Source organism: Hyperoodon ampullatus, assembly GCF_949752795.1.
Source record: "Hyperoodon ampullatus genome assembly, chromosome: 18".
NCBI classification, from domain to species: domain Eukaryota; kingdom Metazoa; phylum Chordata; class Mammalia; order Artiodactyla; family Ziphiidae; genus Hyperoodon; species Hyperoodon ampullatus.
This window is the reverse complement of record NC_136931.1, coordinates 17,505,973-17,526,609: the sequence shown is the minus strand read 5'-3', so window position 1 is coordinate 17,526,609 and position 20,637 is coordinate 17,505,973. Positions and strand designations below refer to the sequence as shown.

General features: G+C 45.6%; 1 protein-coding gene across 1 annotated transcript in view; it reads left to right on the top strand.

Moving 5' to 3' along the window:
• The window catches only part of WWP2 (WW domain containing E3 ubiquitin protein ligase 2), a 128,472-nt gene that overhangs the window by 33,972 nt on the left and 73,863 nt on the right, over positions 1-20,637 (top strand). Inside the window, exons 4-5 of the mRNA XM_079723710.1 lie at positions 8,011-8,148; positions 9,979-10,075. Of these exons, the coding sequence (XP_079579836.1) occupies positions 8,011-8,148; positions 9,979-10,075 (235 nt within the window). The remainder of the gene's footprint in view (positions 1-8,010; positions 8,149-9,978; positions 10,076-20,637) is intronic.

The window sequence follows — 20,637 nt, the reverse complement described above, 5'->3', positions numbered from 1 at the left end:
GACTTGTGAGGTTCCTAAAAGCAGAGACTATGTCTATTTTCCTTCTTCATTATAACCCAGCTTCTAGCACAGTGTCAGGCACATAAAGGATGCCCAGAAAATGCTTCTTGAATGAATGCACAAGAAAAAAAGGAGAAAAATAAAAGTTTAAAAACTGGCTTTGTAAAATGAAGCTCTTTTCATTTTTAGAGGAGTTAATGCAACTCAGTCAACCAAGACTTTAAACTTTTATTTATTTAATTATTTTTGGCTGCGTTGGGTCTTTGTTGGTGCGTGCGGGCTTTCTCTAGTTGTGGCGAGTGGGGGCTACTCTTCATTGTGGTGTGCGGCTTCTCATTGCGGTGGCTTCTCTTGTTGCGGAGCACGGGCTCTAGGTGCGCGGGCTTCAGTAGTTGTGGTGCCTGGGCTCAGTAGTTGTGGCATGTGGGCTCTAGAGTGCAGACTCAGTAGTTGTGGCGCATGGGCTTAGTTGCTCCGTGGCATGTGGGATCTTCCCGGACCAGAGCTTGAACCCGTGTCCCCTGCATTGGCAGGCGGATTCTCAACCACTGCACCACCAGGGAAGCACCAGCCAAGACTTTAATTTGGAGATAATTAAGGATACATTCCCAGCAGCAACCTACAGAAGAAGCTTCAAGGCCAACGTAGACGCTTCCTTACACCGTGTGTTCTGGGAAGACTCTGCCAAGGCTTGGGTGTCGGGGGCCGAGGGAAGGTGGGTGAAGCAGAGTCAACCTTGGTACCCCAACAAGAATTCCAGTGTCTACAACGTGCTGCTAGCTTGGTAGAAGAGGCTTTCTCTTGTTAGGCTCTGGCTAAGGTTGGAAGCCAAAGAGACATCGTAACAGTAAATCCTGGAAGCCTCTGGCTTTCTTTACTGCGAAGGGAACGTGAAAGAGTGTTCTCTTTAAACCTGGGGTAGCCTCCAGTCTGTGTGTGTCTGAGTTAACGGGGAGCCAGGGAAGGGAAAGGAGACTGTTTACTCTCTGCCCTTCTGGAATTTCCTCAGGTTCCGTTCCTCTGTGCACCAGTGTTTCACAGCTACTTGTAGAATGAACACTGACCTGTTAATGAATGCCCTGTTTATTTTCACTTTCTTTTGATGGGCCTATGGGATTGAGGGCAGAAGGAGGCCGGAAGAGGAGGTTTGTTTGTTCCACCGAACAGCTCTGTTAAGGCCAAATCAATCACATCTTCCTCGGGCTTCTGAGACTCTTGGCTGGAGAGTACTTGGTCTCCCTTAAAAATATCCTACTTTGTGTCCTGTTTTGTTTTTCTCAAATTTCCAGGTAAATCCTTACATTTGTATTCTGAGTTAGGAAGAAAATATTTTTTCTCTTAAACGGTATAAGCATATACATGCACATACATTTTGGTGGTGTGAGAGCAGGGAAGGACAGTGATGATAGAAGATTCTAAAGCAGAAAGTTCCTTCATACACAGCAGCGAAACTGTCCAGGCAGGGCTTCTGGACTTAACTGAATTGCATTATAGGGGCACAGTTTGGCAGTTGTGGTTTATGTAGTTTTTTTTCTTCTGTCGGAATGAGGAAGGCAGCTTCCATGCCCTATTTATCTATACTTATTGGTACCATATGCAAACAACATATTAAAAAGTCCATGTCAGGGGCTTCCCTGGTGGTGCAGTGATTGAGAGTCCGCCTGCCGATGCAGGGGACACAGGTTCGTGCCCCGGTCCGGGAAGATCCCACATGCCGCGGGGCGGCTGGGCCCGTGAGCCATGGCCGCTGAGCCTGCGCGTCCGGAGCCTGTGCTCCACAATGGGAGAGGCCACAACAGTGAGAGGCCCGCATATCGCAAAAACAAACAAAAAAAAAGTCCATGTCAGGAAAGGGAAAAAGTAAGTCTTAGAAAAATATTAGTCATCCTTGTTGCACGTAACAACTCTTCCCAATAGGAAATTATTAACCTGAAGCCACTTGCAAATCTGAGGCTTTGAAGTAAGGGAAAATAACCATCAGAGCTACTCCCTAAGCAGCTTGATTGTATATTTTCTACCTTTTCATATTTCAAAATGTGTATGTAACATTGAATTTGTGTAAGTTTTTTAGTTTACAGTCACTGTTTGTTCTTTAGGTATGCTGGCTTGAAAAAGAAAAGCTATTATGGAAAATGTCAAAATACACAAAAGTAGAAAGAATAGTCCATGAACCCCTATGTGCCCATCACTCAGATCCACAGTGGGCTACAGGTGGCCATTCCCATCCCACCCTCCACGGGGTTATTTTCACATAAATCTCAGACATGTTTCATTTACAAATATTTCAGTATGGATCTCTTAAAGATAAGGGCTCTTAAAAACCATAACCATGATACCAGCTTCATACCTGAGAAGCTTAATGGTAATTATTTAATCTCATCAAATATTCAGAGAGTTTTTAACGTTTCCCCAGCTGTCTTCAACATTATTTCCCCCCCACCATTGGTTTGTTTGAATCAGGATCCAAACAGGATTGATAAGTCTCTTAAGTCCCTCTCCCTCCCCCAGCAACCAGGGATGGAACCCGGGCCCTTGGCGGTGAAAGCTCGGACCTAACCACTGGACTGCCAGGGAATTTCTTCTTAAGTCTCTTTTAACCAATATGTTCTCCTTCCTCTTTTTATCCCTTACAATTCATTGTTGAAGAAACTGGACAGTTTGGCCTGTAGTTTCCCACATATTGGGTTTTGCTGTTTGTGTCCCTGAAATGTGTTTTAACATGTTCCTCTGTCCCTCTGTGTTTCTTGTAATCTCATACCTGTTGAGATCTAGGTCTAGAGACTTGATCTGATCCAGGTTCTTATTTTTTTCTTTTTAATGAGGTGGTGTGTGTTTCCACCAGGAAGCACGCTACGTCTTCTTGTCTCTTCTGGTATGCCGGCTTTTAAAGGGATCTCCTGGCACAGTCCTTGAGGATTTTCCTAATTCTTTTCCCCTAGCTTCTAATCTCCAGCCCTACCGCTGTATGTTGACCTCCATAAAGTAGCGTTACAAGGTATTGGTAACCAGTGGGTACTTAGAAGAGAAGAAGGACATTTGCTGAAGTTAGCATGAGCTCAGGACTTTGGCTTTTTCGGAGGAACTGAAGTCTCTTGCCATCGGAATATTTTCATTATATATGTTCCACTTGGTCGTAATTGAATCTGACTTCCCCCAGCCATGCTCTACGTTTGTGCTTTCTGCAGCCCCTGCCTATGATTTGCCCAAAGCTTTGATTCCAAGGGCCTGGTGGGTCTGTGGGGACTGACCAGTGTGCTCCGTGGGGAGCCATGGGGCTTTCCTAACACGTGCTGGAAAGGGGGAAAAGGGCGAGTCTCCCTTCTGCTACCCTGCTCCTGGAAGACACTGCCATCGCCTGGCCCAAGCTACCAGCTGCTCGCGCCCGGAGTATTGCAGTGACTTCCTCCCTGGTCTTGTCTGCTTCATCTCTTGCTCCTCCTGCAGCTGGAGTGACTGCACTACAACAGAAGTCACGTCCCTTCCTTGCTCACGAGCCTCCAGTGGCTCCCAATCTCCTGCCGAGTAAACGCCACTGACCATGCCAGCGCTCCAAGGCCTTCCTTGTGAGCTTCCAGTTTCCTACCACCCTCATCTCCTGCTCCTCTCTTACCTCATCCACTCCAGCCACACTGACCTCCCTGCCATTCCTCAGATCTGCCAGGCGTGCCCCCATCTGGGGCCTCTGTGTCTTATTCTCTTTCTGCCTAGAATATCCTTCCTCCAGATACTTACGTGGCTCCCCTGCCTCATCCTTCTCTAAGTCTTTGCTCCATTGTCACTTTCCTGGTGAGACTTTCTCACCACCCCAGACCCTTCTCCCACCTCTAGCACTCTTCATCCCTTCCCCTCCTTTCATTTTTTTTTTCTACTGCATTTGCCACTAACAGATTGTGCAATTTACTTTAAAAACAAAAAACATTGCCTAGTGTCTGTTTGCCCCAACTAGAATATAAACACCCCAGGGCACAGCTTTTTGTCTGTTCTGTGCCTGTTGAATCTCACCGACCAGAAGAGTTTGTGCTCGCTACACACATGTGGACTGCATGATTACAGATGGAGCGGGGCCGGATGAGGTGGACGGTGGCTGGTGAGCCTCCTACGCTCAATCTGGTTCTAGTTCTGGAACTTGACTTACTACACCCATGTTTTCATCCGTTTCTTGATTTTTGAGCAGTGCCTGAAAAGGCGGGGGAAGACCTGGTGCAAGAGAAAGGCCCTTTGTAGAGTTGATGGCGTTGCTGCAGTGAAACCCGAGGGCCCCAGAGGAGAGGTGGCTAATGCTGCTATTTATAGCTCAGATTCCAGTATATGTTTTCCAGCCATACTTACTCCTTTCAGCCTCCCCTGTATGCTCAAGTCTGTCACTCAATTAGCTAATGGTTTCTTTAGTCCCATTATGCATTGTAGTGCTCCCCTGGCCCAGGTGTGTTCTTTTTGTTTTTGTTTTTTAAGAGAATAACAGAGTGTTCTATTCTCAGAGCTTTAATTCTTTAATAGCTGTGCCAATTAAAAAAAAAAAACACAACCCCTTCCCAATGTTTTATCCTGCAATTTTCCAACATACAAAAAAGTCAAAAGAATAACACAATGAATGCCCAAATGCCCTTCACCGAGAACCAACACTTCTTAAGATTTTGCTGCATTTGTTTTACCTGTATGTGTGAGCCTATGGGTGTGTGTGTGTTTTTTTTCCTGAACCATTTGAAGGTAAACTGCAGACATCATGACACGTCACTCCTGAAAACTTCAGCCTATTCTCCTACAAAACAGTTTGAGAATAAGTGCAGACAATCATCATAATATACTCTTGGATCTCCCGAGAATGAGACCATTCCTAAATACAGCCACAGTACCATTACTGAACCTAAGAAAATCAACAGTAATTTCAGACATCATTCAATATCCAGTCTGGATGCAAATTTCTCCAATCGTCCCAAGAATGTATTTTTCAAACCAAGGTTTCATCAAAATTCACGCAATGCATTTGGTACTTATGTTCCTTTAAATCTAAAAGAGTCTTCTTCCTGCCTGCCCCCGCTCCCCTTTTCAATTTATTTAATGACATTGACTTTTCGAGGAGTTTGGAGTGGTTACCATATGGATGTCCCATATTCTGGGTTGGTCTGATTGCTTCCTTGTGGTATCAGTGAAGTTATTCCTCTATCCCCTTATTTCATGTAAACTGGGAAAGAGGTTTAGAGGCTTGATTGGATTCAGCTTAAATGCTTTTGCAAGAAGACTTTAAAAGTGATGTTGTGTACTTCATCCTGTCTCACGTCAGGAAGCACGTGGGTGTTGGGTTGTCTTGCTCTTAGTGATGCTCCCTTCGATCACTTGGTTATGATCGAAGTGATGCATAGAGGTCTCTCTGAACTGTTTCTCTTTTAAGTAAATAGAACAGTAGAGCGTTTTGTTCTCAAAAACTTCGTTTAAAGAAAAAAAAAAAAGCCTCTCCTGTCACTGGCTCTTTTTGAAGGTCAGATGTGTCTCTAAGAGTTGCAAGGTAACTTCCAAGCCTATATGTATCTAATGACTCTGCTGGACATGATGAGCAGGTAAACCAGACAGAAGAGCTGAGTTGGAGCTTTGAGTTGAGACCATGGAGAGGAAAATGTGGGCTCTGCCCTTGGCTTTGTCAGAGGACCATGGCGGGGTGGCTGTTAGGAGGTTGAAATTAGCAGTAAGAGGCCTTGGGCTCTTCCAGCTTCCTGTTGAATATTATCATTCTTCCAGAAAGGAGGGGAAAGGTACCCACACTCCATTTGTAAAGTGATGACCTTTGAGATATCAAGAAGGGAATTAAGGAGCCCTTCTAGAATTCTCATCCCGGCCTGTTCCTGAGTGTGGTGTGCCGGACATCTTTAGGAAGTGTCCTAGATACAAGATGAGAGGATCATATGTCCTTGTGATAGGCCTGTGGGTGACCTTGGAAGATTTTTGCTGACCTTGGAGTTTGTTGTCGAAAGCTGAAAAAGGCTTGGAAAGGTCAGAAGAGCAAGTATACAATGAACAAATTAGATTGAGAGAAATCAGGACTTCTCAGCCTAAAAACAGGAGAGTCAACAGGGAGATAATAAAAATGACAGTTTCTTGGGAACTTACCGGGTGCTGTTTAATTCATTACATGTGTTCCCTGAACAATGTGTTCTTACTGCTTCTATTTTGCAAGGTAGAGAGACCAGTGCTCAAGTTAAGTAATTTGTGTAGTACCACATAGTACTAGATAGAACTGAGATTTGAATGCAGCCTGTCTGACTGGTACCTGCCGTCGACCTCTGTGCTTTGCTGCCTGCTAGGGACTTATACCCTGGATCTCAGTATAATAGAGTAGGGAGGTGCTCCTTGACTTTAGAAAAATAAATAAGTAAACATTTATTACCTCATAGTTTCAGTGAGTCAGGTTTTGGGAGCGGCTTAGCTGGGCAGTCTGGCCTGGGATCTTCCACAAGGTTGCACTCGATACATTGGCTGGGCTGCAGTCATCTGAGAGCTAGACCAGGGCTGGAGGATCCATTTCCAAAGTGGCTCATCTGCACGGCAGGCATGTGGTGCTGGTTGAAAGGCCTCAGTTCTTTCCCTCTCTTGGACTTTTGAAGGAGCTAGTTTTCAGATTACAAGTGTTCTTTTATGGAAATATTTGGAACTCACCAAGCCCCTTAGTAAAACTGACTGAAAGCTGACTCAAAAGGATTTGGAGAGATCCATCACAGGGAAGAAAGGTTAAGGGGAGGGAGAGGTGCTTCAAGAGCTTGAAAACCTGAGGGAAATCTGGTTTCTACCTTATTATAGTAGATCCTTGAATTGATCGAGACTGTTTTTTTTTTGCTCGGTTCTTAAAGGGCTGTGTCTGTTTCTTGGAGAGATGCAGGGCAGACTTTTTTGGTGAGGGGAGGTTGTCTCTAGGAAATGCTCATGGAGGTAGTTATTTATACATACCCTGCCTTGTTCTAGAAAACCAGCTTATAATAATACAGTAGCAACAAAGAGAGAAAATGAAGTGGCGGTTTGATGGGTAGTGTGGGTGGGGAAGGAGGTTGGAATATGTGGCACTTTCCTGGTCTGGCTTTGTAAGATGTGGGGTGGCATGGAAGGGCTGCATACTCTTTGGAGATCCTCATAAATGCTGCTCTTTCTTGGTAATTATTGAACAGCTCTGAACTGGAGGCTCTGGGTCCTCAGCAGTAACTGGATGGAGGCCATTCAGTGTGGCCAGGCTTGGTGGGTGGGGTCAGGGGTGTGTGTGCAGCAGCAGTTTCCAGGCCGCCTAGGGTTTGGTGCTTCTGCCTCCTGCCAGTTAGTTCTGTTTCTTGTTCGCCCACAGGGCTGAATTTGCCTAGTGTTCCAGGGGCTGGGTGACTCTGAGCTGCCTTCTCACCTCACTGATGGAGCCAGGTGTTGACTAGTCTCTCCTTGTGGGACTTACCCAGGACCGTGTAATCATGGGGCTGACTTGCTTGTACTGAACTTTTGTTGTTTTAAACTTTTTTCCGCCTTATTTCAAAGTGAAACATTTTCCGGATTGAAAATTAAAAAACACTTTTTAGCCCAAATCGTAAGTCCCTGAAATCCTTTATCTAGAGATGACTCCTGATAACGTTTCCTTAGGGTCTCCTGACCTGTTTCGATTCTTTTTGCCACCCCTCTTCCTATGGGTGGGGGGATGCTATTTGTAACTGCTTTCTTCCTCTGTATGCTGTCAGTATCTCTTACTCTTTTCTTACGGTCCTGCAGGTATAAGCAAACAAATAAAGTAGAAATTACCTAGTGAACCTAACGATATAAAATGTTGAGAAAAAAATGAGCACAGCCTTCCCCACCAGCCTGATACAGCGGTGACAATTAGGCATGTTCCTTCCCGTTCCTTTTTCCGTGCCGCAAGACAAGTTTGAAGATGTAGAAAAAAGTTGCCAGGGAAGCGAGAGTCGGTGAAGTGGGAGCTTATAACTTACAGAATCTGAACTCGGTGTGCATTTGCTTTTGTCCATCCATGTTGCTTTTTGTGTCCAACAGTGGAGAACACACAGCTGACCCTGAACCTGCAGACAGAGAACAAAGGCGGTGTTGTCTCGGGTGGTGAGCTGACAATTTTCCTGGACGGGCCGACTGTTGATCTGGGAAGCGTGCCTAATGGCAGCGCCATGACGGATGGTGAGTGCCGCCCTGCTCCCCAGGGCTGTGCCGGGATGGGGCAGGGCGGGGCAGGGCGGGGCAGAGGAGGTGCCCAAATCTTGTTTCTCTACCAGGTACCTGGGTTTGGGTACTGCACAGCCAGCCCTGACTCTTCTTAGCATCGTGGATCACAATCAGGACATGATTTTTCAAGGACTGTTTTCTGTTAAAGGACCAAAATAAATACCAAGCCTTTGTAAGCGTGTTGTTGTTTTGGTTCTAGAGCAGAGAAAAACATGTTTTCATCCCACATGGACTTTGTAAAGGAAAACATCTTTATTAAGTGTTACTTGGGCCTGTTTTTCTTCTTCCCAATCCAGTTAAACTTCCTGGAGAGCCTGAGAGTGTCTTTTATGAGGTGGTCTTGGTTGGAAAAGGGGAACTGTGTGTCTCAGAGATTCACGCTAGCTGAATACAGGCAAGAAGCGGGGAAATTGGAGAGTGTCTCCTGCTCTGTCCTGAATGTGGGCGGTTTGTTTCTTTTCATCCAGTTTGAAATTAGTCACTTTTGGATCTAGCAGGAAATTACTTCATGAAGTCTGAGGTCCAAAACGGGTTGGCTTTCTCCATCATTTTTCTTGCTAAGTGTGATGTAACTATGGCACCTTCCAGGCCCCAAGCAGGCTTTCTGTAGCTTCAAGGGGTGGGGTTTGAATTCTATCTGAAGGGCATTTGAGTGGAATCTCAGTGATTGGATGGGCCTTGACTTCTGAGAATCCTCCCTTAACTGGCCTTGCATGGTGCTTGGGGTACTTTTGGTGCATCTAGAAAAACCTGCATCATTCACTCATTCAGCATATACATCCACAGTTGAGCACCTGGTATGTACTAGCTCTTGGACCGGGTGCTAGCCAGACGGCAGGGGCAAAATTCACACGGTCTCTACTCCCTAGAGCTTGTGATCTACTTGGCAGGGGCAGGGGATGTTAGATATCAAATGAGTAAACACAGAAATAATTATATAACTGTAACCGTGAACAAATCTATGAAGGAAGAGTACTGGGTGGTATGAGATTCCTTTACTTGAGGGGGAATCTCATCTAAATTGGGGGGCCAGGGAAGGTTTCCCTGAGGAAACTGAGTCCTGCTGGAGTACAAGGAGTTTGGACAGGCCAAGGCGGGGTGGGGTGTGGGGTATAGGGGCAGCTGAGATAAGAGGTGGAGGGGTCTCACATGCAGAGGCTCTGAGGTGGGAGTGAGCGTGGCCTGCAGCGGGTACAGAGGCAGCCAGGGCAGCTGGATCGTGGAGAGTGAGAAGGAGAGTGCTGGGAGGTGAGGCCAGTCAGGTCACACAGCCTCAAAGACCTTGGTAAGGATTGTGAACCTCAACCTAAGAAGTAGAAAGCTATCGAGGGGTTTTTAATCAGGAGAGTATCATGATTTGATTTGGATCAAATCTGATTTGGCTTTTTAAAAGCTCTCTGGTTGCTGCTATGTGGAGAGATGCCCCAATTCCTTGCCTCCACTTTGCATGGCCAGCATCTATCCTCTCTCTCATGGGGTGTGGTTCATTTAACGTATAAGGCAACATGCTTGTAAGTGCCTTAGACATTCTTGAAGGTCTTGGGGAAGAAGAGCTGTTTCCCAGGTTTGAGCCCCTCTGTTCCGCAGCCCTGATCAGACCTCACCCAGCCATCCCTGTCCTTGTCGTGCTGGAGGCTGAAGCTTGCTGGACCGTTGGTGTCCCCCCCTGGGGTGGGTAACTTTAAAACATGCAGTTAGCGCTGTTCCTGTACCCACATCTCAAACAGAGGTGTGAGCTTCTCAACGTTTCTGTCTTTTTTTTTTTGTGATGGATCCCTTTTCCAGGTTCACAGCCGCCTTCGAGAGAATCCAGCGGGACGGCTGTCACTCCAGAGAACCGGCACCAGCCCCCCAGCACAAACTGCTTTGGTGGGAGATCCCGGTAAGACACCTCCCTCCTTGTGAATGAAGAGGAGCCTGGAAGTTGCTTAGAGCTCTTGAAAACATGTTGGGAAGCGGCGAGGAACAACTTATGTTAGAAACTGTTGGAAATTTCCAGAGAGCTTATAACTGGCTTATAAGTATGTTAAGATGGCCTAGAGAGGAATACAAAACTCAGGATTCTCAGAAGGGTCAAGGGTGCCTTGGCAAAGGTTGGGACTGACTCAGTTGGTTATTTGGCTGAGAGGAACTGTTGAACAGAGCTTGACTGCTTTTTATGCATCAGGTACGGTAGCCACAGTTATCCTTCCAGGATGCACATAGGAACACTTAGAGCAGTGGTTCCTTGTATGTGAAATTTTCTGTCTGTACATTTCTATTTGCAGGGGTGATCCATGATTCCCTTTGGAGTGTTGGTTAAGACCTCCTGCACGCAGAGTCTGACCTGTATTATACTTGTTATATATATCCCAAATGACTTAATTTTATTTACTGACATTCCCATCTTATACCTGTGTTAATGATGCAAACTCCTCTCCACGGTCACTGAATTCCCAGGCAGAGGAATAGTTTTAAGTGTATTTGAGAGATGGGGAGGAGGTTGGGAACCTGCTTTTTTTAAAAAATAAATTTATTTATTTATTTATTTTTGGCTGCACTGGGTCTTCGTTGCTGTGTGCATGGGCTTTCTCTAGTTGTGGCGAGTGGGGGCTACTCTTCGTTGTGGTGCACAGGCTTCTCATTGTGGTGGCTTCTCTTGTTGCCAAGCATGGGCTCTAGGTGCGCGGGCTTCAGTAGTTGTGGCACATGGGCTCAGTAGTTGTGGCTCGCAGGCTCTAGAGCGCAGGCTCAGTAGTTGTGGCGCACGGGCTTAGTTGCTCCGCAGCACGTGGGATCTTCCCGGACCAGGGCTCGAACCCATGTCCCCTGCATTGGCAAGCAGATTCTTAGCCAATGCACCACCAGGGAAGTCCTGGGAACCTGTTTCATTGTTTATTACAATGTACAAAATCCCCAGACATTTTAAGGAAATTTTAAGGAGAAGAATCATACGGAATGTAGTTTGTATCTGCAGAGAGTAGGCGAATAACTGGTAAAAATCCTCCCAAACAAATCCCGGGCAGTGGGGGAGTAATGCTTTAAGAATCAAAGCATATTTTAGCCAATACCCACAGCATCTGGAAATATCCCTCTGAGGACAGCCTTCAGCCTCTCTGGATTTGGTTGTTTTGAGGGTTTGTGAGGTCTTGATGCTTGGCAGGCGTCAGGGACAAGAGAGGGTTGGATGTTTGGATCTTTTGTCTATAGCATCATTAGAAGCAGAGGTGCTATTAGCCTGTCGTCTTTTCTCCAAGCCTCTGCAAAGGTCTTAATTACCTCATACCATGAAGACTAGTCATCTAGCGAGTCACAGAGAAGAGTGATTTGAAGGTTGAGATAAGTAGTTGACTCTCACAGGGTAAGGACCAATGATATAACTGGCAAATCTTATATCAACAAAGGCATGATTGGCGCCCAGAGCTAGAGAAAAGAAAATCTCTTCAATGGTAAGTAGCTGGCGGAGAGGAACACCTCAGACATTCACTCTGAGAATGATGCCTTCTTAGCTATGGTGCTAGTAACTACCATCTTGGTCTTTTAGCTGACTTGGAAAATTGGTGTCAAACACAACTGATGTCACTTAATTTGGGGCTAGAGGGCAGTGTTCAGCTCTTAACATTTGGACTTAAGTTCTTGACCTGTTTGTTGCTCTCTGAAGTTCTCTAGTTGATAGACCTTGAAATTTACATGTCTGGATAGCCCTTCTTTGCTGATGTTTGTGTTGAGGATTCTTGAGTGTTAGAGCAGCAGGCAGACTTCAACAGAAAATCGGACGCATTTTTGCCCATAACACATGGTGGACATTCAATGCTAGTTAATTTTTAGTGGGCAAATTGCCTTCTAGGTAGCTGAAGCCGTGTGGGAGTCCTCCTCCGCCTGCCCAGCTACTGCAGCATTTTCCATGCATGGCCTCTGAATTTTCACAGGCCTCTGCCATCTAAGTATTTATTGTGTGTTCGCATGGAACCTGCTGCCATTCAGCAGCAAACACTTTTGGATGTGTGGCCCAAAGGCAGTCTCTTCTGCATCCTTAAGAACCCCCTTTCCGCATTGCTGCCGCATTTACGAAGGCCACGCTGCACACAGGGGGTAGCAGAGTAGTCTGCTGGATGAGTGTGAGGCTCTGGAATCAGATGTAGATTGAATCCTGGCCTGTCGTTTACTTGCTGTACAATATTGGACAAGTTACTGAAATGCTGAGCCTCTCAGTTTTTTCAGGCATGAAATGGGGACATCACCTGCCTCACAGGGTCATTGTAGGAATTAACTGAGATGAGTTCTGTCAGTCTGAGGGCGTTGCACACTGGGAGTGCTCAGTGAAGGTGGCCAGGAGTTGCATCTGGAGACTGTCTTTTGCGCCCCACATCCCCACACCCAAACCTGGGAAGCACGGCATTACTGAAGCATTCCCGTCCAGGAGACTGTAGTTAGGAGGGTGGTGAATCTAACGTTCAGAATTCAGGGACAGTCCTCCGCTGTCCTTGGTTTCCTGTGGCAGAGAGAATGACGGGCTTCTGCTTGCCGCCTCCCAGACTAAATATTTAGCTTTCGCCGTCTGAATGGTAGGTTTTTCTTGGACTTGGGTGCTATTCTCCATGATCAAAGGTGCTCTGATGTGCCTGTGAAGGTGAAGATTACAATGTGAAAGCAGCCTTTTCTTCTCCTTCCCCTGCTTTATACAGCCATAGAACTGGAACCGTGTGAGAGTTTTATCTTAAAGGTTCATCTACCCAAGCTCATCCAGCAAAGCTACTATGTGCTTGCTAAACAAGGCCTCAAAGCTCCGTCTCTTACTGGGATCTTTCTCACTATTTAGGGATCATCAGGTGAAACATCTCTAGTTGTTTTGCCATCTGAGCTGCCACATGGAAGCCAGCACGGGATCGCCATCCATGGCATAAATTTATTAGCAGACAGACCATGTTAGTATCCAGTCGGTGAGTCTGGCTGAGTAAAGAAAGAGTTAATATCGTACATCGTTGTTCAGTCCTACAATGAAATGCCATCCCATAACAAAAATGGAGGAAAGATAGTTGCATCATTGTGGTAGAATCTCAGAAACATAATGTTGAACAAGAGCAGCAGATCACAGAAAAAATATATAGTATGATGTCATTTATGTAAAGTTCAAAAATGTAAATTGAAACCATGTATTTTTTTTTTTTTTTGCTGTACGCGGGCCTCTCACTGTTGCGGCCTCTCCCGTTGCGGAGCACAGGCTCTGGACGCGCAGGCCCAGCAGCCATGGCTCACGGGCCCAGCCGCTCTGTGGCATGTGGGATCCTCCCGGACCGGGACATGAACCCGTGTCCCCTGCATCGGCAGGCGGACTCTCAACCACTGCGCCACCAGGGAAGCCCGAAACCGTGTATTTTTTATGGATACCTTCATAGGTGGTAAAACTATAAAAATTGGAAGGGAATGCTGATTAACCCTGAATTCAGGAGGATGGTTGTCACTGGTGGGTTTAATGAGGAAGAAGCACAGTGAAAGCTTCTGGGTATGGGGGATGCTATTTCTTGGCCCTGGGTGTTCATTTTATTATTCTTTTTTCTACTGACTATATATTTAATATATTCTTTGGTTTACACTGTATACTTCATAATACAAAAACTGTCATCCACCAACCTAGGTAAACTGTAGAGTGATGGTGTTAGGTTGGAGAAATTGCTGTGTGCCATCGAGGTAGACAGATTTCAGAACTTAGGGTTTCTCCAGGCTCGACAATGACCACTCATTTCTCTTCTGCCCAGTGTATCTTTATAGCAGTGGAGCCAGTGATTCTAAGGCGATGCTTCACGTTGGCCTTGTTGGCTGTGCTCCTGTTACTTAGAAACCTCAGGTGGGAGAATTTAGTTTGGGCCTTGGGAAAGGGTTCCAGATGAAAGCTGGTCACTGCCAGATCATGTGTCAGAACAGCACTAATCTTGGGGGCCCAGGAGGCCCTTTGGTGTTTGGCGTGGGGACCGTTACGTGGTGTACCCTGGGCTCTGTCTGTGAGTGGACTGTCCTGCCCTGTGTCCTCAGCCAGCGTTCCTTATTCCAGTGTGTTATGGAGCCCCCTGGGAGAGCGTGTGCTAGTTGGCATGGGGAGGGCCTACTACGCCCTTTAATAATCCCTCGGTGTTTATTTTATTTTGCTGGAATGAGGGCCAGCTTGGGAACCGTGCCTAAGTCAATTCAGGCTTTGCAGTTCTCACGTGTGCCCGGTGTCGTGCACACATTGCCTTGCACGAGGTCTGCCAGAAGCATGGCGCCCGCTCTCCACAGTGAGCGCACAGTCTTCGTGGCGTACACGATGTATATGAAATGGCGAGCGTCACGGGAAGCTCAGAGAGAGGAGAGATGAGCGTGCGGGGAGGGAGAAACCGAGGCGAGGGGGGGCGTGGGTTTGCAGAGAGACTTGTCCACTGTCCAAAGGTTCAGTACAGTGTCTTAGGGGCTAACACGTGAGGGTGCTAACTAGTAAACTAGAGGAGCTAGTGCTGTGGTGGATGTGGATGGGGAAAGAACCCAGCAAGGGGATCCACCCTGGTACCTGCAGCTCTCTTCAGAGCTACCACTAGGTTAGAAAAGCCAGGAGGTTGGAGTCCCTCTGTGGTTTGCCGATTCTTCATCACCTGTGACTTTTTCCCCCCTCCCCAGCTATTACATGAAACCAGGGAGTTAAGGTGATGTCACCTAATGGGTGAAACCATAGGACTGCCCGTGAGCGCTGCTGCTGCTCCAAGCATAGCCTTAAGATTTCTTCTGACTTGAGTAACTAGCTCCTCCATCTAGAATCCCTGTAGATTTTCCATCGTCATACAGGGAAATGGTACCAACAAATGGAAGAATGCATTGAATTTGCTTTTAGGTTCCTGAAGTTTTTCATTAATAGGTCTGAAAACTGTGAAAGGGATCTTGGTTAAGAATCTAGACATAGGGGCTTAAATAATTAATTTTTCTTTATTATGTATCATGTACATATTTATTGTAAGAGTATATGTGAAGGTGCGTGAGTGTGTGCGTGTGTTTTGTGTGAAGGGCTGCAGGCCTCCGTCCTCCATCAGCTGTCACTTCTGGGCAGTGTTGGCTGGAATCTAGATTTTAACAAGCTCCCACACGATTCTTTTACATGTGAAAGTTCAGACCCTCCTGTAGTAAGTTTTCATCCAGCCTCCTTTCCTCTCTCCCTTTTTATCCTGCTTTGATGAAAACATATCAGATTTATTGACTCCCTTGCCTTGGCATCAGTGACCTCTGGAGATGTAAAAGAGCTGTAATCTCGGCAGCATAGAAAGGCGCAAGGTCTCTGGTGAGCTCTAAATAGCTCATCAGCTGTGTCTGCAGACAGCCTAGCCCAGAAAGGAAAGAAAAATAAACTTAACGGGGCCTGAGACTGCTGGGAACACTGCTGGGAGTCCTGGGAGTGCCAGCGGGGAGTGGGAAGCAAAGCTAATGGGGTAACGAGGGGTGGATAGGAACTGAGCCTTCAGGCACTCTCTGTCATTGTTGGCCACTGTCACCTGTCCTTCCACTGAGATGACTAAAGGTACTTGATTTGGAACTGTAGTTATGTGGCGATGTCACCCGGTCAGCATGACACTGAACCCAGCATCTTTACGGTTCAGGCCTCCCACCCAATAGCTTTTACTTAAAATCTAGCTGTAGCCTCACTGCAATTGCTGGGGATGAGAAAGGAGTAAGGAAAGGAATACATGTACTTCATTTACTCGTTCATTGATAACTAAGATCTGGTCCCTGCACACAAGGAGCTTTCAGGGCTCTCTTCTGAGCAGGTGGTGTATAAGGAATAGGATTGAGACTGTGGACAGGAGCCCCACTGCGTTCTCAAAGGCAGACATCAAAAAGTCATCCTGGAGATTAATTACACATTCATTTATACATTAATTAATTAATTAATTAATTAATTATTAATTCTGCGCTAATTAAAATTATGCATTATACGTTATTGTACTTTTTTTTTTGTTTGCTTTTGGCCATGCTGCGAGGCTTGTGGGATCTTAGTTCCCCGACCAGGCCCCCGGCAGTGGAGGCACAGAGTCCTAACCACTGGACTGCCAGGGAATTCCCTATTGTACATTTATTTATTCAGATCCACTTATTTCATTGGTCTTTACTGGGCATTTCTTCTGTATGAGCCCAGAGAGGTGTGGTATGTGCCAGAAAGTAAGGCAAGTATCTGAAGTATCTGCAATTGGAGGCAATATTCGTTCCACAGACATGAGTGCCAGGCTGTGAGCTAGGTTGTGGTGATAAAAGGATGAAAAACCACGGCCCCTGACATCGAGGACTGGCATCCAGTAGGAGACAGAGACACAGGTGAGAATTCCAGTTTAGTGCAATGGACCCCATAGTGATGGTGAGTGAAGGCAGTGGAAAGTTTACCACAATCCACCTAGCGGGGTTTAGGGGAAAACCTCACACATTTGAGCTGCACTTTTAAGGAGTTTGCAGACCAGTGAAGTGAGGGTAAGGGAAGGGAGCAGCGTGGGAAAATGCAATGGAGAAAGAGAGAACTTGGCATAATTGAGGACATATTAGTCATTTGGTAACGTTGACACATAGATATTCAGGATGATAGCTGAAGCAAACCATGGTTTGCAGGTCACATCCAGGCTGCCACCTGTTTGTTTGTTTGTTTGTTTAGAGCAGTGTTAGGTTCATAGCAAAACTGAGTATGAGGTACAGAGATTTCCCATATACCCCCTGCCCCACTTACACACAGCCTCCCCTGCTGTCAGCATCCCACACTAGAGTGGTACATTTTGTTATAATCGTTGAACCTACGTTGACACATCATTATCCCAAATGATAATGAGGGACTTTATCCCCCAACGTCCATAGTTTATATTAGGGTTCATTCTTGCTGTTGTACACTTTGTGAGTTTTGACAAATGTATAGTGACATGCATGCACCATTATAGTATTATGCAGAATACTTTTGGGGCTCTAAAAATCTCCTGTGTTTTGCCTATTCATACCTCCCTCCCTATTAATTCCTGGCAACTACTGATCCTTTTACTGTCTACATAGTTTTGCCTTTTTCTAGAATGTCATATAATTGGAATCATAAAGTTTGTAGCTCAGATTATCTCCTTTCACTTAGTAATGTGCATTTGAGGTTCTTCCATGTCTTTTCATGGCTTGATAGCTCATTTGTTTTTTAGCACTGAATAAAATTCCATTATCTGGATGTACCATGGTTTATTCATTCACCTACAGGAAATCTTGGTTGCTTCTGAGTTTTGACAATTATGAATAAAGCTGCTCTAAACATCCCTGTGCAGGTTTGTCTGTGGCTGTGTCTTCAACTCCTTTGGGTAATACCAAGGAGAGCCATTGCTAGGTTGTATGGTAAGAGTGTAAGAGTGTATTTAGTTTTGTAAGAAATTGCCAAGCTGTCTTCCAAAATGGCTGTACCATTTTACATCCCTACCAGCAATGAATGAGAATTCCTGTTGCTCTGTATCCTCACCAGCATTTGGTGTTATCAATGTTCCAGATTTTGGCCATTCTAATAGGCATGTAGTGGTATCTCATTTGCATTTACCTGATGATGTACGTGGTAGAGCAGGTTTTCATATACTTATTTGCCATCTGTATATCTTCTTTGGTGAGGTGTCTGTTCAGGTCTTTTGCCCATTTTTTTTTTTTTTTTTTTTTTTTTTTTTTTTTTTTTTGCGGTACGTGGGCCTCTCACTGTTGTGGCCTCTCCCGTTGCGGAGCACAGGCTCCGGACGCACAGCCTCAGCGGCCATGGCTCACGGGCCCAGCCGCTCCGCGGCATGTGGGATCTTCCCGGACCGGGGCACGAACCCGTGTCCCCTGCATCGGCAGGCGGACTCTCAACCACTGCGCCACCAGGGAAGCCCTTGCCCATTTTTTAAATCAGGTTTTTCCTTTCTTTATTGTTAAGTTTTAAGAGTTCTGATAACAGTCCTTTATCAGATATGTCTTTTGCAAATATTTTCTTCCAGTCTGTGTCTTGTCTTCTTATTCTCTTGACCACCTCTTCTTGTAAATAAAATTTTATTTGAATACAGCTATACTCATTCACTTACATATAATCTATGGCTACTTTCATGCTACAATGGCAGAGTTAAATAGGTGTGACAGAGACCATATGGTCTGCAAAGCCTAAGATATTCACTGTCTGGCCCTTTACAGAATGCTGATCCCGGCTGTGGGAGATGGTAAGAAGGTGAGACCAGTTCACAAAGGGTTATGCTTTGCTGAGGACTTCAGATTTTATTCTTTGGAGAAAGGGAACCACTGAGTTTTGAGCAAGGGCATGTTGTGTTATTTCTGTGGTAAATTATTCAGGTAAGTATCTGCTGGATGAATTTGAAGTTGTATCAGTTAGGGTTCATTGCAGGAAACAGAAACCACTCTAGGTATTTTGAGCAGAAAGGGATTTAATATGGGGAATTAGGTATTTATAAAAGTCACTGGGTGGGCTGGAGGAGAAATGAGCCCCTCCCCAGCCTTGGTTTCAAGGTCATAGTCCTGTGATGGCAATCCAGTCAGATGTCAGGAAACTTCTGCCCCTCCAACCACTGCATGTGCCTGAAGTGGTGTCCAGGCAGTGAAGCAGGGAGACTGCTGGAACTACTGACAGTCATCACCACCACCAGAAGAGTGGTCTCTCCCTTTCTTCTGCTTTCCAAATCTCCTGCAAGAGCTTCTCATTGGTGCAACCTAAATCACTTCCAGAACCTAGGGGCATGGTAGTCTGAGAGTTTTCTAGCCCATGCAGTGAGGGGACAGGACAAGGGACACATGTGGAATAGAAGAAAGTAGGAATGTCTGACACAGTAGAGGTTGAGGCTAGACTCAGGGACCAATAAGAGGACTGCTGTGGGAACTGGTGAGATAGGAGTGGATGACTAGCTGTGGGTGGTGGCAGATTAGGGAGGAAATAGGAGAAAGACCTAGGAGGTGTAATCATTGAGCAGGACTGGGTGACTCACTAGTGAGACAGGGTGGAGGATGAGGAGGCATATAGGGGACTCTCAGGCTCTTGGATTGAGACGCCATTCACGGAACTAAGAAATGCAAGAGGGGAGCAGCTTATGAAGCTGTCACTTTAAGGTGGCATCCCCCATGATGGTTGTGATTGGTGCTTAGCAGGCTCTGTGGAACTGGGACGGAGTCATTCCTCTAAAAGCGTATCCATAGGAGGAGGAATGCAGAGCAAAACAAACTTAGGAGATACAGAGCAAATCAAAGTGTATTCCTGACAGTGAACAACGGGGCCAATATAAGTGTCTCCACAATTTAGGGGACGGGGTGAAATTTCTATTGTACTTGAACTAGATCTGTGTCTGGATTTTAGCACTTCTCAGCCCCAGAAAATTGTGATTGAAAGGGAAAGAGTTTAGAGAGAAACCAGTAAAAAGAGTATGCGTCTCAGAGAAAGGAGCTTTTAGTCATGGGAGCTTGGGCAGTTTGAGTATGGGATGATCGAAGATTGGAATAGAACTGACTGCAAATGCTTTGGACAGATGTGGATGGTGGGGGAAAGGGTTGCTGAAGCCATGGTGTTTGTGGTTGTGGTTTGGTGAGGTGAGGTTAGACTTTTCCTTTAGGATTCTGTTGGCACTGGATGGCTCCTTTTGAAAGTGCCAAGGTCTGTGGAAGTGGAGATTTGGGGTTTGGTTTAGTGACTGTCTTTATGATGGCATGCTCCATAACCTAAATAGAACGACTCCTTTCAAACACTGGAACAATTCTATATTTAGGGTTTTCATTTTGTGTTAGGTAAAAATAGTCACAGAACTGAAGCACGGAATTTATATTGCTTTACGCTCTACATGCCACAGGGGTTCCTGAAGTTGTTATGTACCCATAACTTACTGAAAATATAGTGAAGATATTAGTCTTAATATTCTTTGGGTCTCCCATCCTTATCTCTATTTGTGTATTAGTTCGCTTCATTCTAGCATCCGCCTCTATCATTCTGCCAAAATTACAGCCACAAAAGCCCAGCTGACTTGTCTGCAGGTTTCACCTTGTGGACTCGTCCTTTCTGGAAAAGTTGCCTGCCTTGGCATCTATAGTAGTGTGGAATCCCAGAGTGTTCCTCTTTTTTCTGGTTTTATTGATCTTCATTATTTAAAAAACAAATTTGATCCACGTGAAAAAATATATATAAATGTATTACACAATAGCAGGATGCACAATTATATAATGCAGTCAAGAGAGGTATCATTAAGAAGGTGACCTATAAGCAAAAATTTGAAGAAGGTGAGAGATTTATCCATGAGGCTATCTCAGGGAAGAATGTTGGGCAGAGCAATGGCTCTTGCAAAGGAATCGAGCTGGGAGCGTGCCTTTGGAGTTGAAGGAGGCCAGTCTGGCTGGAGTGGAGGGAGTGAAGGGAAAATAGGAGGTGACAGCAGTAACAGGTAGGGCCAGATTATATCCATGAATTTCTTTCCTTTTTTTAAAAATAAA